Consider the following 23,957-nt stretch of genomic DNA (forward strand, 5'->3'; position numbering starts at 1 on the left):
TTCCACATGGTAAACTCCATCTCAGAGTCAGCTTTTCCAGGGAACCCATCTGTGATAACACCTTAATGCAAGGGTCACACACTTTAAAGTCCTTCAGAAAATGAAGTTGGCTGGGTTAACTCCACTAGGGAGTGGTAGGGAACTAGGTCAATTGGAGAGATTGTACTCTATCTAAATTTGAAGAAATTGGCAAACAACATTGTACTATGGGTGATGTGTTTAATTCAACCTGCGAGACTCCATTTCTGACATTTGCTTGATAGGTTGTTAATTATGGTAACAGGACCTGCCTTTTACATGTCTTTGGTGAGTTTGGTCAGTGTTGGTCAGTCCCTAAATGCATCACCAACTCATGGTGCTATGGCTTAAGGAGGTTCTGAGCCTTCCAGGGTAAACCCCAGACCCAGATCTGTTGGATCACACCCAGGCACTGCCTACAAGGAGGCCACGTACAGCCAGCCTCCTCCTTTGACCTTTATCTTCAATTTTAATGCTCCTTGTTTGAGAGCAACCCTGGCCCCTCTCCCTTCCCATGCTTACTTATTAGGCTGTTTGCAGTTCTGTTGTGTCTTTTTCAGAAGAGTAGCCTGGTGGTATCAGGGGACACAAGCTAGCACTGGGGCCTATAGAGACAGGGTTGCAGGCTGCAAGGGTCTCAGCGTTACAGCCCATACTTGCTAAGAACAGAGAACAAATTTCCTTTTAGATGGGAGTTGACCCTCATGTTTGGCTGTCACCATCTGCATTGATGGGAACACACCCTTTTTAAAATATTTAGTTTTTAGTTTTAGGTGGACACAATATATTTATTTTATTTTTACGTGGTGCTGAGAAATGAACCAATGCCTCATGCATGCTAGGCTAGCACACTACCACTTGAGCCACATCCCCAGCCCTAGAACACACCCTTTTTGAAGGATGAAATTGATCTGGACCACATCTGGTTTGAATATTTTTGCTCCTGGCCAGATTCACTCTGGTCTACCTCACTGGTGGCTTTATGGAGCCAGAGAACAAAGAGGAAATATGTTTGCTAAGGCCACCTCCTCCCATCAGGAGCATAGTGATGGCTGCCCACTTCTCTAGAGCTTTGCCACATCTGTAGCCCCTTGCTGGCTTCATGAGAGGCCAAACTTGAATCCTTGAAATGAAGTCCATGAACACAGATTACCTGCCTTTTTTTTGTTGTTGTTGTTGTTGTTGTTATTGAGGTTGGAAACAGGGACCTCACGCATGCCAGGCAAACACTATCATTGAAGTACATCCCCAGTCCCATATGTCTTAAGGCTATGGTTTGGTGGGCTGGAATTCTGCAAGATATTGTATGTCACATTTTTGTTTGGGGCTTTCAAGGGTTTGTGAGCATCAAATTCAATCTGTCTGGGCCCTGCATGAAACTGAGGGAAGATCAAAACTTCCAGCTTCACTTGCTTTTAGTTGACTTTAAAAATTAATACTTTTGGAGGTCACATAGCTGAGCAATATATTATTAGTCTCTCACTACCTTTGCTGTAGGTAACAATCTGACATGTGGATAATGTTGATGACAGTCTCCTAGTTTACTTTTCAGGGTTCTAAAGGCTGCTTTTGTTGAAACTACTGATTCTTCACTTGTGAATGGGTGTCCAGTGGATGACTTTTTGGCTTCAGAGCGTGCTTTCTCTCCTCATACTTTATACTCATGAATAATGTGTTTCTGTTTTACCAAAATTTTTACTTCAGTGATTGGCATACTGTACAGTGGGCAAAATGGGCCTGGTAGGGTAACATACACCTGTGTGGTCAGAAAAACATGCTCATGAATCAGGTTTAGGGGCTGAATAAAGCCATCATTGCTTCAATGAAAACCAGAGGGCGAAACAGAAAATGATTTAACCAAAAAAGTTTATTTTAAGAAGACACAAACAGCTCTAGCTATATAAAGAATACAGTTCAATTGCTGGTAGCAAGCCAGTAAGGAATGTTTTTTAAAAAAAGAAAGAAAAAGAAAGACAAGAAAAACCCTTTGTATATCATCCCACAGAGGGCTCCCTTCCATTTTGTGTTGGAATCTTACCAAGACTGGGATTGTGGTCTCTCTGAGTTTCTGCTTCTTGAAATTCTGATCCATTGTCACATTCTTGTCACTGGGGGAATCACCTTACCTCTTCCTTCCAGTTTAGGATACTGATCTGTAAATTCCTGTCTACCTTGTTTGTCTTAAGTGTATTTCTGGCACTTAGTAAGCACTGAATGTAAGTGCTAACTTAACAAAATTCTGCCGCCTGGCTCTGTACAGTAGTACTGGCCAATCCTCAGTCCTCACTTTGCTTTTGGCAGGGGGACTCCTTTTAGGTCCAAGGCACAAACCTGGTTTCCCTTTCTAATTCTGGAAATCCTGAACAGAACCCAGAAAGGGACTGTCATGGGTGCTTTAAAATAGTGAAATCCTGAAAGTTACTTGTGTCTCTAATTTTTAAAAAATTTAGATTTCAGTAAGTGGATAGATCCCTGGGCTCAAGTAACAGAAATCAAACTAAAGGCTCTAAGAAGCAAATTTGCTGAGTTAGGAAAGGCTGCAACCTGAGGGCTATTTCCGAATGACTGAGTCCACATTGAATTTAAATCCTGGCTTTCTGTGCACTGGCCTATCCAGAAGTGTCACAGAGGAGTTTCTTCAAATGACTCCCTGAGGAGGAGCCGATGAAAACCAATGGAAAGGTCTAAAAAGACAAGATAGGGGAGATACCTCAGGAGCCCCACCATCCTGTTCTCCTTAATCAGTCCCAGCAGAACTGGCCCTGGACCAGAAGACCAATGAGGGAGCTAGGTGGTACGCACGTGTGATTCATTAGTGAAAGTGGCCCTCACAGTCCAGGTGGAGAAACCACACTCACATACACAGGCACATACCTTCTCGTCCACTCCTATGTCCCAATGTTTCTACAAGTGAATGTGAAAATGTGAATCTGAGCTTCAGACCCCCAAGTAGTATGAGGTGTGGAGACGGAAGCAAGGTGGAGAAATGTGAAGGAATTTTGAGAATCATTTTAGAGGTTCACAAAACATGAGGTGGTGGGCTGAATATCTGCTGGTTGTAGCATTGCATGGAGCATCCCAAGGAGCTCATCCCAGGATCTGGGGGCTCAAGACACAGAAAAACTGTGGGCACAGAATACCTTCTGCACCTCATTGGCTTTCTTGTCAGGGCTGAGTGCTCTGTCTAGTATTAGGTCCAAATCATTTTTAGGAAATAGACACATGGAAATTCTGAGTTTTAAAACCCGCCTTTAGAACCAGGAAAATTGGTGATTTCTCTAGGAAATCATAGACTGGATTAGAATTTATGGCCTGAACAACCAGACTTTCCAATGATAGTCTTAAACTTGTGATGGCAGTATGGGGCAAGAGAGAGTAGCCCAAGGTGTGGGGAGCAATGACAAGATTAAAGAAATAAGAAAACTCGGAAATTCATTCTTTCCTACTACCTTACTTCCAACCTGGTGAGGCAGAGGAACACTTAAAAACAAGGAACAAGGACAGATCCAGAAAAGAACGAGTGTTTCTACACTGAGGTAGTCAGTAATGAGAGCTAGTCAATGAGGGACATCCAGTGTAATGGTTGGCACATGCAGCCCCTCTCTCCCTGCCCATGTGCAGTCAGACTGATCTGATGATGCAGGAAATATAAGGGCAGTGAGCCACATCATCTGATACACAACCCACTTACCACTTGGGACAGGTCACAGAAATACCTGTTCCAGATAGTGATGATGATGACAAGCAGGCCAAGTTCAGCCTGAGGTTTTTTATGGTTTGTAAGCTAAGACTGTTTTTACATTTTCCAAGGGCTGTAAAACAAATGAAGGAACAAACAGTAACAGCAAAGAAAAATGTGTTAGAGACTGTATGTGGTCCAGAAGGCTTATAACAGTTACTGTCTGGCCCTTTGCAGAGGAAGATTGTCAGTCCCTGATCTAGATGATGGTGGAAATCCTACCAATCTCTGGTAAGAAGCCTCTGAGGTCCCTGAAAAGGGAAACCAGAGGAAGTCCAGAAGAAACAGGGGGATGATAACAATAACTGGAAATACCATTCAATATGATTGGCACAACCCTCAAAGTGCACTGCCTCCAAGTCCACAGAATAGTAAGGTATGCATGAACTAAGGAAGGAAGTCCAAGGATAGCCAAAGAGAGAGCCACATTTAGGAACATTAGGCAAAGAATATTCTGGAAAAGACACTCCATGCAGAGCTCAGTACTGATTATGGAATTCTATTATTTTTCAATAAGAAAAAGATGAGGTTTGAGCCCAGGGATTGACAAAATATCAAGCCAAGTGAAGTTTCTAGAACACAGCTGAGTAATGCACGAACATCTAACAATCTGAAAATTTCTCATAAAGATTAAGGGAAGGCTAAAGTAGATTCTAGGAAAGCTAATATTGGTTTGCCCTACTTAAATAAACACCAAATACAAAAGTTCATACTAAAAAAATAGAGACATTAAGGGACAAGAGGAGTCTTGGTTTTTCAAAAGAAATCCCCAGAAGATTCCCTTATATAGGAAGCCTCCCTACTAAAAATGAAATTTGATCTATAAAAACCCATTTCACACAATTTTTAGGTACAACATCCATTATACAAAGTAGGGCACAGATTCTGAATATGGAAGGAACAAAAGTTTCTAAGCTAAAAATCAGATTTATCTTTGGATTCATGAACTAAAGAACTCTTGAGCATTTTTTTCTTAAAGCATATATATATATATATATTAATTCATTGAAATACCTGGGAAATTTGAAAGTCATAAAAGTAGAAGAAAGCTGTGGGTATTCTATAAGTGTAGTGCTTTAAGTGACAAAACATTCAGCCCAGAGGCAGGAGACCTGGAATTGAGGTTAGGCCTTGCCTCTGGCTCACTGCGTGACCTTAGGTAAGCTATTTGACCATTCTGGTCTCAGTTTCCTCTTCTATGGAATGAGAGAGGTTGGTCCCTTTCAACTCTAACATTCTGTGAATATAGATAAATATAGAAATAAGATAAATACAACAATCTCGAAATAAGAAATATTCCCCAAAGTAAGTTTTGGAGTTAGTAGAAAAAAGTAGCAATGAAATATAATAAAAAGAATAAAATCTTAACTACTAGACAGAGTAAATATATACCATTGAAAAATGAATGAAAAGGTTTGCAATTTACAATTGATCAGGAGACAGCAGAACATACATATTGATATTTCTTCACCATCACACATACAGAGGAAGGTATGAATTTGAGGTGACTGGAACAATGAGCACAATGCTGCGTTTGCATGCATAACATTTTATAAAATTGGACATAAAAAAGCTCAAGACCACATAAGGAATAAATTTCTATAAAGCTTGGCATACAAAGAGGCTGAGGGGGTTAACTGTTTGTTCCAGTTCATATTTTGTTTTGGAGTTCATTGCTATCAAACTCCATTCTTTAGGCAAAAATCTTAAAATCAAATATACTTCTGCCAGAGCCCTCTTGGAGAATAGCCACTATGGTGAAGAATGTTGTTTAAGGATTGGCAATACCAAACAAGTGTAACACCTTTCCCTTTTTTTTTTTTTTTTTTGTTGTTTAAATTCAGAGTTAATATTCTTTTTAAAACCCAAACCAGGTCAGATGTGCTGGCTACGTCAAATCAAAGGTTTTGTAGTTTAAATAGTTGATTCAATCTGGTATTTATTTATTTATTTATTTATTTTTTGTGGGTTGAACCTAGGGACACTTACCACCCAGCTTTTTTTTTTTTTTTGTTTTGAGACAGAGTCTTGCTAGGTTGACAAGGCTGGCGAGGAACTTGAGATCCTCCTACCTCAGCCTTCAAGTTACTGGGATTACAGGCATGTATCATCACACCTGGCTCAATTAGATAATTTCTTTTTTTTTTTAAATAAGTTTTAGTTGTTGATGGACCTTCATTTATTTATTTATATGTGGTGCTGAGAATCAAATCCAGTGCCTCACACATGCTAGGCAAGTGCTCTACCACTGAGCCACAACCCTGGCCCTCAATCTGATAATCTCTTAACACCGAACAAATATATGCTTGACTAAGACAATGATATACATCTTTTGGCCAGAAACTGATCACTGTAATGTCATCCAAAATAACAGGAAAGGTTGGGACCAGTTGAAGAGTTATGACTCTAGTGATTCAGGGCCTTCAAGGAGTAACATCACTGGACCACACACACACACACACACATACTCTCTCTCTCTCTCTCTCTCTCTCTCTCTCTCTCTCTCTCTCTCTCTCTCTCTCTGTCCTTCATGGATGCTGCTATTGCCAGTCCTGGAACCACATTTAAGAGAATCACTGGCCTAGCTTTTGGGCTTTACTGAACAAAAGTATATACCTATCTTACATAATCCATTGCTCATGCAAATTTCTTTTGCTAATGTATTAAAAATGTTGTGCCCCTAATATGTGTTCATAACCATTTACTACTATAGTTTTCTATAAGCCTATTTCAAAGTATTCTAAAACTTTGCTTATTTCATCATTGTTTAAATCATTATACTGTTTTCTGCCCTTTGACAAAGGCACTTCTTTGTATCTCTTTCCCACTCTCTCATCCTTTTAAATCTAATATCTTTGTCACTTATAGCTGAAATACATGCAAAGGCTTTAAAGGGACTGGGTGCTCTGATAATAATATGGTCTCATTCTCACACCAAGCTGAAGTGATAGCACATAACAGAGGTAAAATGTGGGGAGGGAGAGCAGAGGCCTGTGTTTAATAAAGTTGTACCTCCAATAAGTATCACTACCAATACTGGACGACTGACATTGATGGACACGGGTTGCACAGTTTAATCTTTCACAAACAGGACACATTTCCACAAACTCTTCAAATCTTTGTGTTCTTTTACTCAAATGATAAGTAGTATTAACTCTGTTATATAACATGTTAATGTACAATATGAATGATCTAGGCCTTCTCAGTGGCTTTTAGTAGCCAATTCTGAGAGTCCCTTGGTAGTAACCATACTGAACAGCACTGGGTATCTGGATAATCTGATTGACCATCAGCTACTATCTATAATTATTCCAGGAGACAAAGTTATTTTCTATACTCTGGAGTTAGTCTTCAGGGAATCTGGCCTTTCCATGGTGAAAAATACACTTTTACAATTAGTTGATGCCTAACATTCTGCAAGAAGAACTTCATTCCTTTGGCTTAAGGCTTTCCCCTGTTACAATGCAAGCAACCCTCAAAAGAGGTAGCATTAAGCCTTATTTATAATCTCAAAGTAAATTAATTTATCCCTTTCCTGAGAGCATGTTTTCTTAGAGAGGGGAGAACAAAGCAGGAGGCACTAAGGAGAGTTGGTGCTGGGGGAAGGGAGCAGAAGGAGACTGAGGATGGCATGGGCAGACCTCCAGTTTATTCACTATTTTTCTGAAGGGCTGTCCCTACTGAAATGGGTGCTAACTTGTCGCATGGAGCAGGTTACTTAGAAATCAACTATGTTTTTTGATAACTCTGAAGATTCTGTGATGTGTAGGCATACAAAGGCTTCTAGCAGTGAATGAAAGAACAGATACCAATAAAACATTTGGTGCAACAACAGATAGGAAGTTAGCCTCCCAAATCAGAACAATACGTGGAAGAAGAGAAACTGATATCACTTTGAAGAGTGCAAATCACAGGGCCTGGACGAGGGTAAGGCACTTGCAAGGCCCTTAGAGCAGGCAGGCGCCTACTTGGCGCTTCGCCCACCTCACCCTAGTCCTGGCCCTGGCAAATCATATTAAAGCGAAAGCTCACCATTTGTGTCACAGACTTGGTGAATATGGAAGGCTGAACCAGTGAGGAACAACACTGAGCATGAACTTGTTTTTTTCCCTGACTAGTTCCGGGATGAGGAAGAAGTCAGGTTTATGGGCAGATCTGCTCAGAGAGATAGGTACAATTGGATCTGTGTTGTCTAGTTAGTTAAAGTGGATGTCAGACAAAAATGCTTGTTAGGACAGCTTTGGAGACTCTGTTGTCATTATTCATTCGTGGTAATTTCTCCAGATCATTATCAGCCGGTCAACTTGTGGTCATTAAACCAATGTGAACTATTGGCTGCCTGTAGCCTTGTGTCCTTCATGGTTGAGCTGTTATCTAGGGCTGCAGTTCATGGGTGTTGGGGGTGAGGGACAAATTGGGGCCAGGTGGGAGGCCCAGGCAGTCCAAGTAGTACAGGCAAAAGAGAGGAGGCACCAGCAAAGCCTGCATTTGAACTAAGAACTTACTAATGTCCACATTAGAACCACAAATATGTAATGAATCCCCACTACATGCAAAGCATTCTGAGATACCAATTAACTGCCTCTTTGGGGATGGCTCCCTCTGCTCATGACAAGACCAAAGCCACCTACTACTACTGGTGGGGATAAGAGGGTTGAAGTTGGAAACTGACATCCTGGGGCCAGCTTCACTTCCCTCCAACCTCTTCAATATTCCACTTTTGGAAATTATTCTCATTATTATTCATAATAGTCATAGCAGTGGTAGTAGCTTTACTGAGAGCCTTCTTGGAAGGGGATTTCTCTCTCTCTTCTCCAGCCTCAGCAGAATAGGCCCAGAAAGTGGCAAACATGGTGGTAAATGCCTGGGTGGGAGAGAGAATTGGTGCTATGGTAATCAAGGCAGGGCTGGGGATATAGCTCAATGGTAAAGCACTTGCCTTGCATGCATGTGGTCCTGGGTTTGATCCTCGCACCACAAAAAAGTGATAAGGGCAGGAGAGAGGTTGAGTGTTAGGAGAAGAAAAGATGCTTGGTGTTATTTAAATCAATGAATTGTAGAAGATTTATGGTTTGGTTTTTGGGGGACTAGATCCATCTTTTGCAAAATATTAAATGAATATATCCAGTCCTAAATGTTGTCTCTCACCATACAATCTCTGCTCCCAAATCCTCTTGTACTAATGGGGACATGTGTGGGCCATGGTAATGACGCAAAGATATTAAAAAAATTCTAGGCATATGGAGTTCTGTAGAGGAAAACAAGGATCACAGAAATTGTAAAACACCAAAGTGTCTGGGCATTTAGCTTTAGAAACTTTAGGGAATATCTCCATAGGTAGCAAGGCAAAGGGAGAGGCAAAACCCACTAGAACTCACAAACAAGAAGCTTCCAGGAAAAACAGCAGAAGTAATAAGTCCTACATTATACTCTCATACTTTAGAGTTCAGCTGTTCATAATGGTTCCCAAGGAGCAGGCCCTGGCAGCCTTTCACTTTTGTTAGGCAAAAACACAAACACTCCTTCATTTCCTTCCAGAGCAAAATGTTTCCATCATTTGGAATTCTGAGTCCAGGACAGATAAGTGTAGCATTCATGTATAAACTAAGGCCAAGGATGAATCTATTTTATTTCATTTCTGGCAACCCCCCAGAAACTTCAAACCAGATAGTTCAAATACTTTCAAAAGCAACTGGACTTTGACCAGCTGTCTACCATTCTCAGTAGCTTCTTTCTAAATCGGGAGAGTTGCTGATTGCAAGGGAGTTGGTGAGCCTGGCTGTTTCCATTAGTCTAGAATTCATAATTGGACCAACCAGTAGCCTAGGCCTAGGGCTTCTGTGTGAGAAGCCTGAGTCTTCTTAGCACTTAAAGTGGGTTTTCAGTTTCTCTGTCCAACTGGAGTGTGGACAGTTGAGCTAAGAACTTGCTTCTCATTGGTGAAGAGTGTCCTATCAAAATTGAGATCTGCTTGTCACTGGAACTCTTGATGCATCTTCCAGGAAGTTGACAAATGAATCTGTAGGGTGAGCATAAAGGAGGAAGGGGTCTGGGAACCCTCTTTGTGAAGCAGGCTACAATTTCATTTGACTTTCTTTTTTGCCTCTTGAGACCGGTAGACAATTAAAACTTTCCAACATTGGTCAGTAGGTTTTCTCTGTTCAATGCTTTTCCTGTCTTGTCCTCAACTCCCAGAAATTAGGGATATGGAAATCAAATGAATCACTGCTCTTGCTCTGCTTAGAAAATTGAGCTGAAAAGAATAGTTAGCGGCTGATAGCTTTGGATGGGGGAGGGGTTGCAATCACTGTTCCAAAACTCTTTCAGTATCCCATTTACCCAAGTTCTTATGTACTCCCGGAGCATGGTTAACTGAAAGTTGGTCAAACAGCAGACTGTAAATGGCAAAAAGTAGCCCTTTTTGCATTATGGGCCATAGCAACTTGCAAGGTTGCCTTTAAGATTCTGGGTAGATCCTTTTAATCTATAAGTTCTTGGTTTTTGGAATAGAGTCAGAATTCCTTTAAACAAAATCCAACCAACCACAAAGTGCCATCTGAATTGAATGGTGTGGGGAAAAATGCACTTATTCTCCTTGAGCCTTTGATGATGCTGGCCCTTCAGCTAATTACTTCCTGTACTGAATGCTATATGCAAATGAAACAGGAATTCTTAGAATGCAGCATGACCTGGGCACAGATCTTGGCTATCCATGTTGACTGACATTTGAAGGACCTCAAGGCGCATGTGCGAGTTACCTTGGATAGATCTGAGGGAACAGCTACTTTGTTTGTTGGCTGAGCTTGGTTCATCCAAATCCATCCAGTCAGAACCTTTTCTAGATAATATTGGGAGGTCCTATACATTTATTGAAACTCATCACCCTGATCTCCGTGTAGACAATCAAACTGAAAAAGGCATGAAGTTTCAGGATAGAGTCACATTCATATTTTGCACCACAAAAGCCATCCAATCAACCCCATGCCGAAATAAGTGCACACCTGTAAAACTCACTGGAGGAATCACACTGTGGTTAAGGAGGCCTCGCAGTTTTTCTGTATCTCCATACAGGTTTGTCAAGGCCTCCTCATGAGAATGAATAATCAGCAATGGCACCCGATGGCCCCACCCCCAAGGGGTTGACAGCCCCTTTTCTGCTCTCCTACTGTGGCTGCCAGTGGCAGGAGCCAGGGCTGGAGCAGCCAGGACATTAATTGAAAAGGTGACATGAAAAAGATGGCACAACCTTTGCTTCTGAGAATTCCTCCTTAGTCAGTGCACACCACTGGGGGAAAATAAGAAGAAACCCAGTAACCAGTCATGGTGAGGGTGTAATTATGGAAATGTAAAATGTTTAAAGACCATTCCAGCGCCTTACAACTTCAGTTCTAGTTGAAGTAGCCTCTTTCCTGCTGGCCAGAGTGTGAGTTAATGTAAAAGAAATGTAGGCTCTTTTGTGATTTCCATGGTTCCTTTTTATAACCCTTTCTCTTCCCCCTTCTTTGCTCAAGTTTAGTAAGTAAACCCTGTTTGTTGAACCCAGGGCTTAGGTACTGGAGTTATCGGTGTTTTCATAGTCTTTTGAAAACTGTGCAATAATTCTCCTAGCCAGTGGGTTAGTGGTCTTCAGCAGTTCAGCTGCTGAGGGACGGGACCTTGGAGCTGCCTTACTTCCCTTCTTCAGGAGCAAGGCCTTGAAATCATCGTTTCTGCCAGCATCTAGGCTGGCAATGCCGCTTGACCCTGCAATGGTGGCAGACTCACTGATTGGAGAATCAGCTGTGTTCTTTACCGGTGAGTGAGAGCTTGGTCTGCTGCTGGCAAAGCCCTCTCCAGGCTCCTTCCAGCCAAGCAGTTTTCTTTTGGACCTAAATAAGAGAAAGCTTGGTCTGAGTGAATTTGGGGAGCAGACATTTACCAAAACTTCATAGTGATGCAACTGAGAATGTGTACATGGTAGTCTTGAAAGTGTATTGACTGGTTTTTCTCTCCTACCTCTAAGCCCTTAAGTCCCTGATTGGCCCCCACCGCATTCTCCACATGCCCTTCAATTTCCACTGAACCTTGGCCTGTGCCTGCAGGTTCAGTCCTGCCCAGGTTCTGGGACCAAGGACAAATGCAAGTAGTCTAGGCTAGTAGTTCAGTGACTGAATCAGGACAGTCTTGGGACTGATTCTGTTCTGAACTGGTGCTCAGGCTCTGATAACTGGATTCTTTCCAGGTTCCTTGTCACCAAGCCCCTCTCTGCCTTGTGCCCTTGTGCCTCATGTACTCCATCTTTGCCTAAGTTCCTGCTTTGATATGCTGCCTAAGTGCCCCACATCATCTCTTGATAGTATTTTGTGATACAAGGAATTCTGTGAAGGGTTAAATGTCTCTGACTGTAGACAGAGCTGTGAGAGAGCAGATGGAGCCACAATAGGCCAAGCGGTTGCTAGGAGACGAGGGGCCTCTCACTCAGCACCTGGTCTTCCCCTCCCTTCCCCTCCTCCACTTTACCCAAAGATGTCAGTAAATTTGAGATGTGAGGCCCTGGACTGCACTCACATATGTGAGTATCTGAATGTAGTCTCCAGTTGCAATTGTAATGGCTGCTTAGAGGCAGCAGTTTTTCTTTAAGTAGAAAAAGGGACTGCAATAGAATGAAGGAAAATGGTTCAGACCTGTGTATCACAGTAAATAAATCTTCAGTTGTGCGTGAAGCCACAAACACGTCATCATCCTCCTCCGCAATCCATTCGGCTGTTTTATCACTGATTAAACTTTTCTCTTCAGTGCTTGGCTCCACAGAACTCCCTAGGCATAGAACCAGAAGGAATGAATGACTTTGACCACAACAGACAGGACAAATCACATTCATTCTTATATGTTTATTTCTCACATTCATTCTCATATGTTTATTTCATGTGATGTTCAAAGTAACTATGGAAGGGCAGCAGGATGGAGATTTATAATGCTTTCGTTTTGCAGAGAAGGAACGTGAAGTTAAGAAGAATGATTTGCCCAAGGTAGAGTGAGTGGTGAAGATTGCTCTGGGTCACTGTTTTCATGTGCCTTTTTCATGACAACAGGTGGTCTAAGCATCCTCTTGTTTTATTTTAATTTTTTAAATATTTTTTTTACTTGTGGATGAACACAATACCTTTATTTTATTATTTTCATGTGGTGCTGAGTACTGAACCCAGTGCCTCATACATGTTAGGCAAGCACTCTATCACTGAGCAACAATCTCAGCCTAATTTTTATTTATTTTTATATATATTGTTCCAGTGTTAGGGATGGAACCCAAGGTTTCACACGTGCTAGATGCGTGCTCTACAACTGGGCTACACCCCTGGCACCTCTCATTTTAAATACTGTATTGGTGTGTAATAATTATGCAGAATAGAGGGTTTAATTATGGCATATTTATACATGCACATTACATCATTTTTTTCTGGTACTAGGGATTAAACCCAGAGGTGCTTGATCACTGAAGTATATCCCCAGCCCTTTTAATTTTTTTAAAAATTTTGAGACAGGGTCTTGCTAAGTTGCCCAGGTTGGCTCTAAATTTGTGATCCTTCTGCCCTAGCTTCCCAAGTAGTTAGGATTACAGGTGTGCACCACTGCTCCTGGCCATATCACACAATGTGATCAACTGAAATCCTTATTACCTCCTCTTGCTATTCCTTTCTCTCTTCCTGATCTTTCCTTTACTCTATTGGTCTCCCTTCTATTTTCATGATATCCCTTTTCTCTCTAACTTGCACAAATGAGAGAAAACATATAACCCTTGTATTTATGAGTCTAGCTTATTTCATTTAATATGATGCTCTCCATTTTTAAAACTCAAGGAACTAAGAGCAAGCTTAAGGAATGATTCTTATCCAGTGGGTGAAAGTGGGACCTGTCTGAATCTCAGCAGGAACCTGTGGAGTATGAGGAAGCATATTCTTTTTTCATTTTTTTGTGGTACTAGAGATTGAACTCAAAGGTGATCTACCATTGAGCTACATCCTCATCCCTTTTTATTTTATTTTATTTTGTGATGGTATCGCTAAGTTACTGAGGCTGGCCGCAAACTTGCAATCTTCCTGCCTCAACCTCCTGAATTGCTGGGGATTACAGACATGTGCCACCACACCCAGCTTGAGGTAACATTCTAAAATAACCCGTGACTTTGATTTATTTGCTTGTTTTAGAAGGTCGTGAGATTGTGAGATTTGTTGTTAAGGATTTTAAAAAGATGATAAATATGGATGAGCCTTGAGGACATTAAATGAAATAAGCCAGTCACAAAAATGACAAGTACTATATGATTCTACTTCTATGAGATATCAAGAGTAGCCAAATTCATAGACCCACAAAGTAGAATGGTGGTTGCAATGGCCTTGGGGGAGGAGGAAAATAAATGTTGTTTAATGGGTATAGATTTTTGTTTTTTGCAAGATGAAAAGGGTTTTGGAGATGGGTTGCTCAACAATACAAATACATTTAACCCTAAATCAATGCATACTTAAAAATGGTTAGGATGGGTGCTGGGGATGTAGCTGAGTGGTAGAGTACTTGCCTTGTCTGCTTGAGGCCCTGGGTTCAATCCTCATTTACCACAAAAAATGCTTAAGATGGTAAATGTTATGTGCATTTTACAATTGAAACTAAAAGATGGAAATTAGCCAGGTACAATGGTACATGCCTGTAATGCCATCTACTCAGGAGGCTGAGACAGGAAGGATGGCAAATTTGAAGCCAGCCAGGGTAACGTAGCAAGATCTGTCTCAAAATAAAAAAAATAAAAAAGGACTTGTGATGCAGCTCAGTGGGAGAGAACCCCTGGGTTCAATTCCTACTAGGGCAAAAAAAAAAAAAAAAAAGAAAAGAAAAGAAAAAAAAGTGAGAAACAAACAAAAGGGATGTGAATCATTAACTAGCTCTTATGGTTCCAAGGAAGTGGATACCTCTCGATGGCACCAAGAAAGGCTACTGGTGGTAATAGAATTCATTGTTTTAGAAGCCTGCATGCCAGCCATGGCACTTGAACTTGATCAGTGTGTGTACTGAGACTCCTGCATGAAATTACATTTAGTGGGTAATGAAAAGTACTGTTCAGTGAAATAGAATGCTAGGCAGGGGATGCATGCCTGGTGAGTAGATCCTGATGTCCTAGTGTCCTAGGGGCTAGTTTGATTTCATTATCTTGACACCTGAATCAAGGGTAGACTCACCCAGACTTGACTTTGGAGATCTTCCCTAGATCAGTCCTGACCCCAAGGACAGTAAGGCCTACTTGCCTACAATTCCTATTCAGAATAACCCAAATCCTCAAGAGGTGTTCCTACTGATTTGGTTATCCTGGGATGAGGATAAGCATTCTGGGGCATCTGCTTCTTCCTTGGGTACTCCATCCTCACCCACATCCCTCCTGTGATTGAAAGAAAAAGCCCATGGACAATTTACTAACCCAGAGAGCTTGCCTCCTTTTCACTGTCAAACTTTGGAGCTGAAGTTGTCCTTTTACCAGGCAGGTCATCCCTGATGGGGGGACACTTGGTATCTTCCTGCAGGGTGATGATGGGGCTGAGAGGCAGTCTTGGTTCTGCCACATAGGCCTCCATCTGAGCTACTGGAGAGGTGAGAGGCAGGTACAGCACACTGGGCTTTTTTGGTACAGGAGGTGGAATCTTGCCCGTCTTTCTCTCAGCTTCTTCCTGGCTCTGGAGGCTAATTCTTTCAGGCAGGGCTCTCACCTTGAGGCCTTCGTCCCCCATACATCCCTGGGGAGGTTGCTGTGTTCCTGAGAAGAAAGCACCAGAGGAACTGGCAAAAGGTGTGAAAACAAGAGATGAGGGTCCTGTTGACTCCCCTGGGCTCCGGGCATCAGGGAAGCTAGAGGGCTTTGGTTTCCGCATCACCGTGTAGCTGTCTTGGGGGAGCGGCCTCATAGGTTGAATGGCATTCTTGGGGGTCACAGGTGAAGTTAGTGGGTATTCCTCTGGGACAGATGGTGGTTTATGGGTCAAGCTTGGAGGCCTTCGGGCCAGTGGAGGCTTCTCAGCTACAGGAGGTTTCACCTTTCTTTCTGGCAAGGTGAAGACTTCTGCTGTGGGTTCCTCAGCATAGTCTGGACTCTCAATGTCATCTTCTGGCTCAGACTTGCTGACTGACCTCAGGCGAACAGAACGCAAGTCAGACTGAGTAACCATGGGCATGACTGGCTGGTTGGGACTAGTTTTCTGTGCCAGCTTGGCTCCAAAATTGGTATCTGAGTGATGGCGGCTCACCTTGGTTTTACTGCGGATGGAGATACTCATCCCAGACAGATCTAGGTTGGCTGAAGAGGTCAATGGTAGGTCAAATGATAGCCGTGACTTGGAAATTTTCTCCATTGGTGATGTCGGGGGTAGTGATGACTTTCTTTCAGGTACCACTGGACGTACCCGGACACTGCTGCTTGAACTGGGTAAGTGGCCCAGGGTCAAGGACATGGAGACAGTGGGTGTTGGTGTCTCTGACTGGCTGGAGTATCCACTGGAAGGTGACATCAGTCCAGTGGGCCTTCCTGGGGAGGATACTTCTCTGGCCTCCACCTCGATGGAGAGTTGGGAAGGTGTTGTGGCTCTGGAGGTGGAAGGAGAGGCAAGAGATTCTGAGCTGCCTTGAACTTGGGTACACTCAATGACTGTGGTGCCAGTGGCAGTGCTGGAGCTAGACAAAGATTGGTAGGTGTCACCAGACTTCCAGTCAGTAAGATACCAGTGGTGGGAGAATTGTGTACCTTCTGAATCTTTGAGGGTTGGCACAGCTGGGTGACCCTGAGCATCTGGATGGGATGGGTTATGTCCTTGGTGTTCCAAAGAGAGGCAAAGGCTCCTGGGCCTCTGGTCCTTGGGCAATGCTGATCCACCTTCTGGCAAGAGGACTGGCTCATCTTTGACCAGTGAGACACTGCGTGTTGGTGGAGAAGGCTTCTTTTTGGCCTTCTTGAGTGAGATACTCTTGGATCTCTGCCTTCTGTGACGGGCCTCCTGCTCAGCACTAAGGGATGCAATGTTGTCAGCACTGTTACTGCCCTCAGAGCTTGTACTGGCATAAGGCAGAGCACAGGCCTCACTGGCCTTCTGTTCTTCTTCGTAGTCTACATCTGTGGTTCCTGAGTCTGTGGGCACAGATAATGACCGCTCCCGAAATCTGCTGGTCCCACCTGGGCCTGTCTCAAGCCTTGAGGTACCACCAGTCAGAAGGCCAATCTTAGGGGGTCTTTCTGGCACTTGCCTTCGTTGAGTAGGGTGCTCAGAGTAGCCAGTTAACCCACTGCACCCTGCTGGGTTATCGCGGGTGACAAAAAGGGAAGCTGCCTCTTTAGGAACCAGAGGTGGAAGTGTATTCAGAGAGACCCAAGAATTCCCCGAGGAAGGATTTTTTCCATTTTCATTGACTTGACTGCTCTGGCTGGTGGCACTTGGAGTTATGTAGGTAAAAGCATCTCCCTTCCAGGAAGCAGAGAACGTTGATTCTGTTGGTCCATTGCAAGAACTGGGGACACTATACACCATTCCCATGCTCTCCATGCCAGGAGGGTCTGGGCCACTACGTGCCTGGTGAGGGTCTTCAGGCTCACTAGATGGATTTCTCAGTCCTGGAGAGGAGAGATTTGGGAACCGAGCTTCCTGCCCAACAGCAACTCTTCCATGAACACTTTGTGGAGCTGAGTGACCAGGCCTGGTGTCTGAGGTGATAGATCGAGCCACACTGCCTGCTGGGCCATTGCTGTGACCTGGAAGAAGAAAGCACAGAACATTAGGGGTACAGCAAGGGATCCCCCATCAGCTGTTTTGAGACAGGAGCACCAACTTTTTGCCAAGAAGCATTTACCAACAGCTTGCTCACAATTCCTTGGTTCTTCCTTTTCATAGATGAGGATGCTGGGGAATTTGGGTTCCTGCCCGTGGCCACAAGTGAGTCAGGGTACCCCTGAATCGTCCAGATGGCTGCCAAAGATTTTCCAGGTTTGATGATTCCCTTTAGAGGGGAAGAATCCCATGGGAACACCTTGAATTTTTCCCATACTTTCTCCCCAGGCTCATGAAACCATCACAACCCCCAGTGTCTGTCAATCCTGACATGAGAGCAAAGGCTTCCAAACTGACTAAGGACAGCACTGTGTAACTTGCAGCTCTAGCAGTGAGTGTGGAATATGCCAGAGGTGGAATGCCCAGAGCCTAACTGCATTTTTGGCACCTGTTGTTTTTTTACCTTTGCAACAGAAAAGACTCAGAATAACCTATAGATGTGAGGAAACTGCTCAGGTGTTGCAAATCTCCAGAGGTTTTTCTCATATACACAATTATGACTATTGTATCATTATTATTACTTCTGCTAGAATTTATACAAATAGCCACCATTTGTTGAAAGTTGACTATATACCAGGCACATGTTAGGCAGATTACACAAAAAAGTCTAATCCTCATAATGACTCAACTGGGTAAGTATCATTATCCCCAATTTACAGATGAAGAAGGTGAGGCTCAGAGTGGTTATGTAACTTGGACAAGGCCTCGTGGTTAGTAAGTGATCACATCCATCTTTCTGGTGTGTGTGTTTTATTTTATTTTATTTTTGTGGCTCTGGGGATGGAACTGAGGGCCTTGCACATGTTAGGCGAGTGTTCTACCACTGACATTCCCAGTCTGGGTCTGTGCTCTTGGGAAGCATTTGGTAATAATGGTTCAGTGAAGAGGTCGTTTTGGTGGTGATTCCCCCACCCCACCCTGTTTATCTATTTGTTTAAATTTGGCATCTGTGGTCACATTACATTTATGTATGTATGTATGTATGTATGTATGTGGGGAGTACTGGGCATTGAACTCAGGGGCACTCGACAACTGAGCCACATCCCCAGCCCTATTGTGTATTTTATTTAGAGACAGGGTCTCACTGACTTGCTTAGCGCCTCATGTTTGCTGAGGCTGGCTTTGAACTTAACGATTCTCCTGCCTTAGCCTCCTGAGCATCTGGAATTACAGGTGTGCACAACCGCACCCAGATACATTACATTTATAATGGAAAACAATAATGTAATGAGCAAATGAGTTCTGGGAACATGCTCTCCTTATTCAGTTGATGCCCTTGACAAGACTCTCCTGGCTATCCTTAATTACCACATTGGTTTTCTCAGGATGTCTAAAGTTCCACCCCTTTGAATTATTACTGTTCTCCAACATTACAATGCCACTTGGGTGGCAGGACCGGTGGAAGTGGAAGAGGAGAAGGTTCTGGGGGATTGCTGTGGTGGGGTCACCTTGGTCTCGCTGGGAAAAGTTAGAGAATCCAATAATGGTCCGCCTCCGCCTCAGGGTGGACTTGGGGTTCACGGCTGTTTCTGTGTTAAACAACGAGTGTCGCAAACTTGCGTGTTTATCAAACTGCTGTCCTGTAGCCAAAATAAAGACACTTGGGTGCATCCTGGTTTCTCTTTAAAGTACAGTGAAACTGGCCTGAGGTAGAGAGAAAGGATGACGGCAGTAGCAATGAGCATGAATAGCATCCAGGTGGTGGCACTTCTTCCCTATCCTTCCCTATTTGGTTCAAGGGACACATGCTGTTTCACAGGCTGCATCCAGGTCACCTTTAAATCTTAGGTGGATTAGGGCAATGGTTTTCAACCCTGACTTCATTCTGAAATAAACTGGGCAGCTTTTGAATCTTCCAAGGCCTGGAATCCACTCTAGAATACTTACTTCACTCTGTGAGAGTAAGCCTAAGTAGAAAGAAGTATTTTCTAGAACCCCTCCCGCAGTTACTCAGATGTATAGTCAGGAGTGAAAACCATTAGTGCAGAGTGACTGACTGAGATTAGATGTTGCTTGACTGTGATATCTTGTGAGAAAGTCTTTATAGGGGGCCAGGTGAGGCCAGTGTCTCCAAGAAGCTGTCCACTGTTCCCCCTCCACCATCTAGGAAACAGCCTGATATTCTGTTCCACAGTCTCCTGGTCACATTTTACCAAAATTGGCTGCTGAATGGTGATGTTATCCCCCACACCCCCCGCCGGCTCTTTTTTCTTTTCTTTTTTTGTTTTTTGCAATGGTCTTTTTTGCAGTGCTAGGAATTGAACTTGGAGTCTTGCACTAGGTAAGAACTCTAGGAGCTACACCCCTATACTTTCTTATTATATTTTAAGACAGAGTCTCACTAAGTTGTCAAGGTTGGCTTTGATCTTGTGATTCTCCTGCCTCAGCCTCCTGAGTAGCTGGGATTAAAAATGTGCACCGCCATACCCAGCTGAGCCCTTGCTCTCTTAAAGTTCTGGGTCAGTCTTTGGCTCCTGTGAAATTGCTGGGGCAAAGTGGGGGTGAGGCAATGCTGTGGAAGCAGGTACGCAGTTCCCCTCTCCCTGTCTCTCAGTAACTGGCTCAGTAGATTGTCCCCTCTCAGCCACACAGTTGTATGTGTGAGTGTGCATGTGTGCATGCGCATACACACACAAACATACAGATACACAGCAACAAGTGTCTCTGTGGGCAAAACTCAGGGTCAGTAAGATAGTCATTTAGAAACAGAGTGCCCAGTATCACTTTGTGAGTCTCATCTCATCAGCCCTTTTTCCTCTGGCATATTTCCCTAGGTGACAGGCTCTACTTCCTGCCTTTCATTCCCCAAGATGACTCTAATTGCAAAGGATGTTCCCTTATCCAGGGAACATCCTCACATGTGGTCAGAGCTGTCCTCATTGTCTTCATCAACTTGTTCCAGCATAGTAGGGCTTGTGCTGGCTTGAAGTTTCCCTCTGATTCCTTTGGGTCACTAAGGTCTTGATTTCATCAGGTCCCTGGCCCTGTCTCTTCTGTCATGACTGGTTCTCTTCCTCTTCCCCTTAGAGCCAATGTTGCAGAGGATGCCACAGACCCCCAGAGTCATAGCCAGCTGGGCTATAAAGATTACCTCCCCACTCTCAAGGTTGTCCCAGGGTCCCTTTTGGTCTTTTTTGCCTTAGTCTCTATTACTACATCCTTTTCTTTTTTCTTTCTTTTGTGGTACTGGGAATTGAACTCAGGGGCACTCTACCACTAAGCTACAACCTCTGGCCCTTTTGCTTTTTTTTTTAGTTTTGAGACAGAGTTTTGCTAACTTGCTGAGACTGGCCTAGAACTCGTGATTCTTACTGCCTCAGCCTGCCAAGTAGCAAGGATTACAAGTGTTCATCACTGTGCCAGGCTTACTATTTCCTTCTCTTGAAAAATTTGCCAAATAAGACGAGGAGGCCCACCTTGCCAGAAGACCTAGTGTGTGGGAAAGGGCTTTTGGTCTGTGCCTGGGTGACCCTCCCCTCTTGCCATCAGTCCTTTGACTCCTACCCTCCCACTCTGCCTTCAGTCTATACTCCAGACCTAGCTTTGGGCACATGACACTGTCTTTCTCCAAACCAAACAGAACTCCCAAACTTTAAGTTTCCATATATGCTCTGAAGAACATCCAAGTTCACACAGTTTTAGAGCTTTCTGTTAAGAAAATTTTGTTTGCTACTAAAATGGCATCAGCTAGAGTGGCAGTGATGATAGGGAGTGAAGGAGAGCAGCCAGAGTCCCCCTTCTGCATGCCTCCATTCCCTAGTGAGAGCCGTGACTGTGACAGTGCAGGGTGAGCCAGTAGCAAGACAGTGGCCATCCCTCCCCAGAACCCAGTGCATTTGCAGAGGATGGACTGTAGTGGCATGGAGGGAAGCAAATAGGTGGTGCTAAGCAACTCTACCAGAGATGTTGATGGGCACAAGATCAGACTGCGTGGAGCAGGGCTGAGGCCACCGCTTTTCCTCTAGGATGGGCAGAGGGAAGGGGCCATTCCAGGCAGTTGGCTTGTCGGCTGTAGACAGGCTCAGGGAGGCCTCAGGGGCCCTCACACCCTGGGTGGTAGTCTCATCCTCGCTCAGCTGCCGTTTTGTAGGCTGTTGGGAGAGAAGGTGATGGAAAGGGTGTGCTACAGACTGGTGATGAACCAGAACCCATAGGATGACTGTTTAGGCAGAGTGGTTGGAGACTTCATCTGGGAGGCAGAAAAGCGTGGACAGGTTGCCTGCAGGTTGCCTGCTGTGCAGGGCCCATCCAGTGGGGCCTCAGAGAACTCTGCTGGTGAGCAGAGGTGAGCAGTAGCTTCCAGTGGGCAATGTAAGCAGCTGGAGGTCCCCTGTCAGTGGAAGCAGGCTGGCTCTCCCAGGTGGGGTAAGAGGCAACTCACCATCAACACAAATTCCAGACGTTTGGCAGACTGGGGCCTTGAGCTGGGGGTGGGCTCAGGGGCCTCATCAGAAGAGCGGAAGGTCTGCCCCAGAAGTCTGGTCTCCGAGTACTGTTCCTCATATTCTTCTGAAAAATAGCACAGTGGAGACACACTCTAGGGGGCCAAGGCCAAGCACTGGGCTCGGGGAGGACCATAAGCCAGGGCTCCTGCACTAGCTGCCAGGCCTGACTCATGTTCTTTCTTTGGACTATTCCTGGTGTTGGAGCCACTGGATTTGGAAATAGAAAGATGCCTGCTTCCATGAGGGCAGAGGGGAAAAGAAAGTCAATAAATCTGAGCTGTGTTGCTTCAGGCACCAAGTCTTCATCTGATGGCCTCTACCTTAAGTTCTCAAATCAGAGTAGTGGCTCAGGATGCAGATACCTTTTGCTACAAGGTCCTTTGTTTGAAGCCCTATAGCTCTTCAGATTTTCCACAACTCTAGCAAGGAAAGATCTACGTGAAGCAAGGAGAGATCTGAACTGGAAAGTCCTGTCTGGAGCTCTTTCCTGGATGACAAGAATTCTTACTTGAGCTTGTATAGATCTGGTTCCACTGTGGGTGGGGTCATGTCTAGGAAGGCTAAGGGGAAGAAGAGGAAAGGAGAAGGTAGCAGCATAGAAGAGGGCCAAGTTCAGGGGCATCACCAGGGAATAAGGATGAATGAGATTTGAATGGATTTGACTGAAGAGATGACGCAGATGAATAAATGAAGGAAGAGACAGTAAAAGAACAAACATTCATGGCTCTCTATACTTTGGACAAAGACTTAGAATCATGGAAACTTGGGCTTGCTCTTAGGGTTCTTTAATCCAACACTCAGTTTTGTGCTCAGATTTCCTCCTCAGCAGCCATTCTACGTGCTCTTTTTTAAAATGGCTTTTTATGGACCTTTATTTTATTCATTTACTTATACACAATGCTGAGAATTGAACACAGTGCCTCATACATGTGAGACAAGCACTTTACCACTGAGTCAGAACCCCAGCCCCGATGTGCTCTTTCAGCATCAGAGCACACACATGCAGGGAAGGGGAACTCACTCACTCCCAAGGGCAGCTCATTCCTTCCATGGACAGTTGGGGCAGTCAAGCATATCAGAAAAGTTCTTCCTTATCTGGAGGTGGAATCTGCCTCCCTCTGAATTTCTAACCACTGGTCCTAATTCTGCCCATGGCAGCAACACAGAGAACACCGACTCCTTTTTTCTGCATGGTAGCTTCTTGTTATCTGAACACAAGGCTCATGGTGTCCCTCAGCACCTCGCTTCCCTAAGGTCACCACTGCCCTAGTTGGGAGGTGGGGGTTATGGCTACAGTCCAGTTGGGAGGCCCACTGGCTGTTTTTTATTCTTCATTGGCATTAACTGTTGTTGGTATAGATAAACAAGAGCTGACACAAGACCTATATGCATTTAGCATCCACCAGGCATGTCTTGGGGGATCTAGCCCTGCATCAGGGGCTTCTGGAAACCCATGAGTAGTAAGAGATGTGATTTTTTTTTTGAGATGCTGTGAATAGAACCCAGGACCTGGCAAATGCTAGGCAAGCCTTTGCCAATGTACTACATCCGCAGCCCAGAGATGTGATTCACATGGAGAGGAAACTCAGTCTGGTTAAGAGTACAAAACAGGGGAACTCTGAGTGCTGTATAGTGGGCTAGTGAGGTACTAGTGAGGTAGTTGCTAAGCAGGAGGCATGTGGGCAAAGTTATTGTAAGAGCAGAGTGAGTGAAGCCCAGAATGGGAGACCCCACAGATGCCCCCTTTGTTTCCTGATGCCAGGATTCCAGAGGCATGGGCGATGAGTCAAGAAGATGGTTGGAGGGAATGTGGGCCTCCATTGTGGGAGTCTCCCACCAAGATCTCTTTATGAAGGGTTTGCCCCACTGCTTTGCCTTAGCCTCTGTCCATCCCAGCACCTATGGACTACTGAACTGAAAACC

General features: G+C 44.1%; 1 protein-coding gene across 2 annotated transcripts; it reads right to left on the reverse strand.

Annotated features, from left to right (window-relative positions):
- Positions 1–8,523: 8,523 nt before the first annotated feature.
- On the reverse strand, positions 8,524–22,051 carry Nhsl2 (NHS like 2). 2 transcript variants are annotated; one of them, XM_077107752.1, is made up of 6 exons: positions 21,971–22,051; positions 21,488–21,680; positions 19,038–19,169; positions 15,201–17,513; positions 12,421–12,553; positions 8,524–11,625 (listed from the first exon to the last, which is right to left on the reverse strand). In XM_077107752.1, the coding sequence occupies exons 1-6, from the start codon at positions 21,971–21,973 to the stop codon at positions 11,304–11,306; spliced, it is 3,096 nt and encodes a 1,031-aa protein (XP_076963867.1). In that variant the 5' UTR covers positions 21,974–22,051; the 3' UTR covers positions 8,524–11,303. The 2 variants fall into 2 exon arrangements, with proteins under 2 accessions (XP_076963867.1, XP_076963868.1); XM_077107753.1 differs by lacking the exon at positions 19,038–19,169.
- Between the last annotated feature and the right edge of the window lie 1,906 nt (positions 22,052–23,957).

Source organism: Callospermophilus lateralis, chromosome X (genome assembly GCF_048772815.1).
Source record: "Callospermophilus lateralis isolate mCalLat2 chromosome X, mCalLat2.hap1, whole genome shotgun sequence".
Taxonomy (NCBI): Eukaryota; Metazoa; Chordata; class Mammalia; order Rodentia; family Sciuridae; genus Callospermophilus; species Callospermophilus lateralis.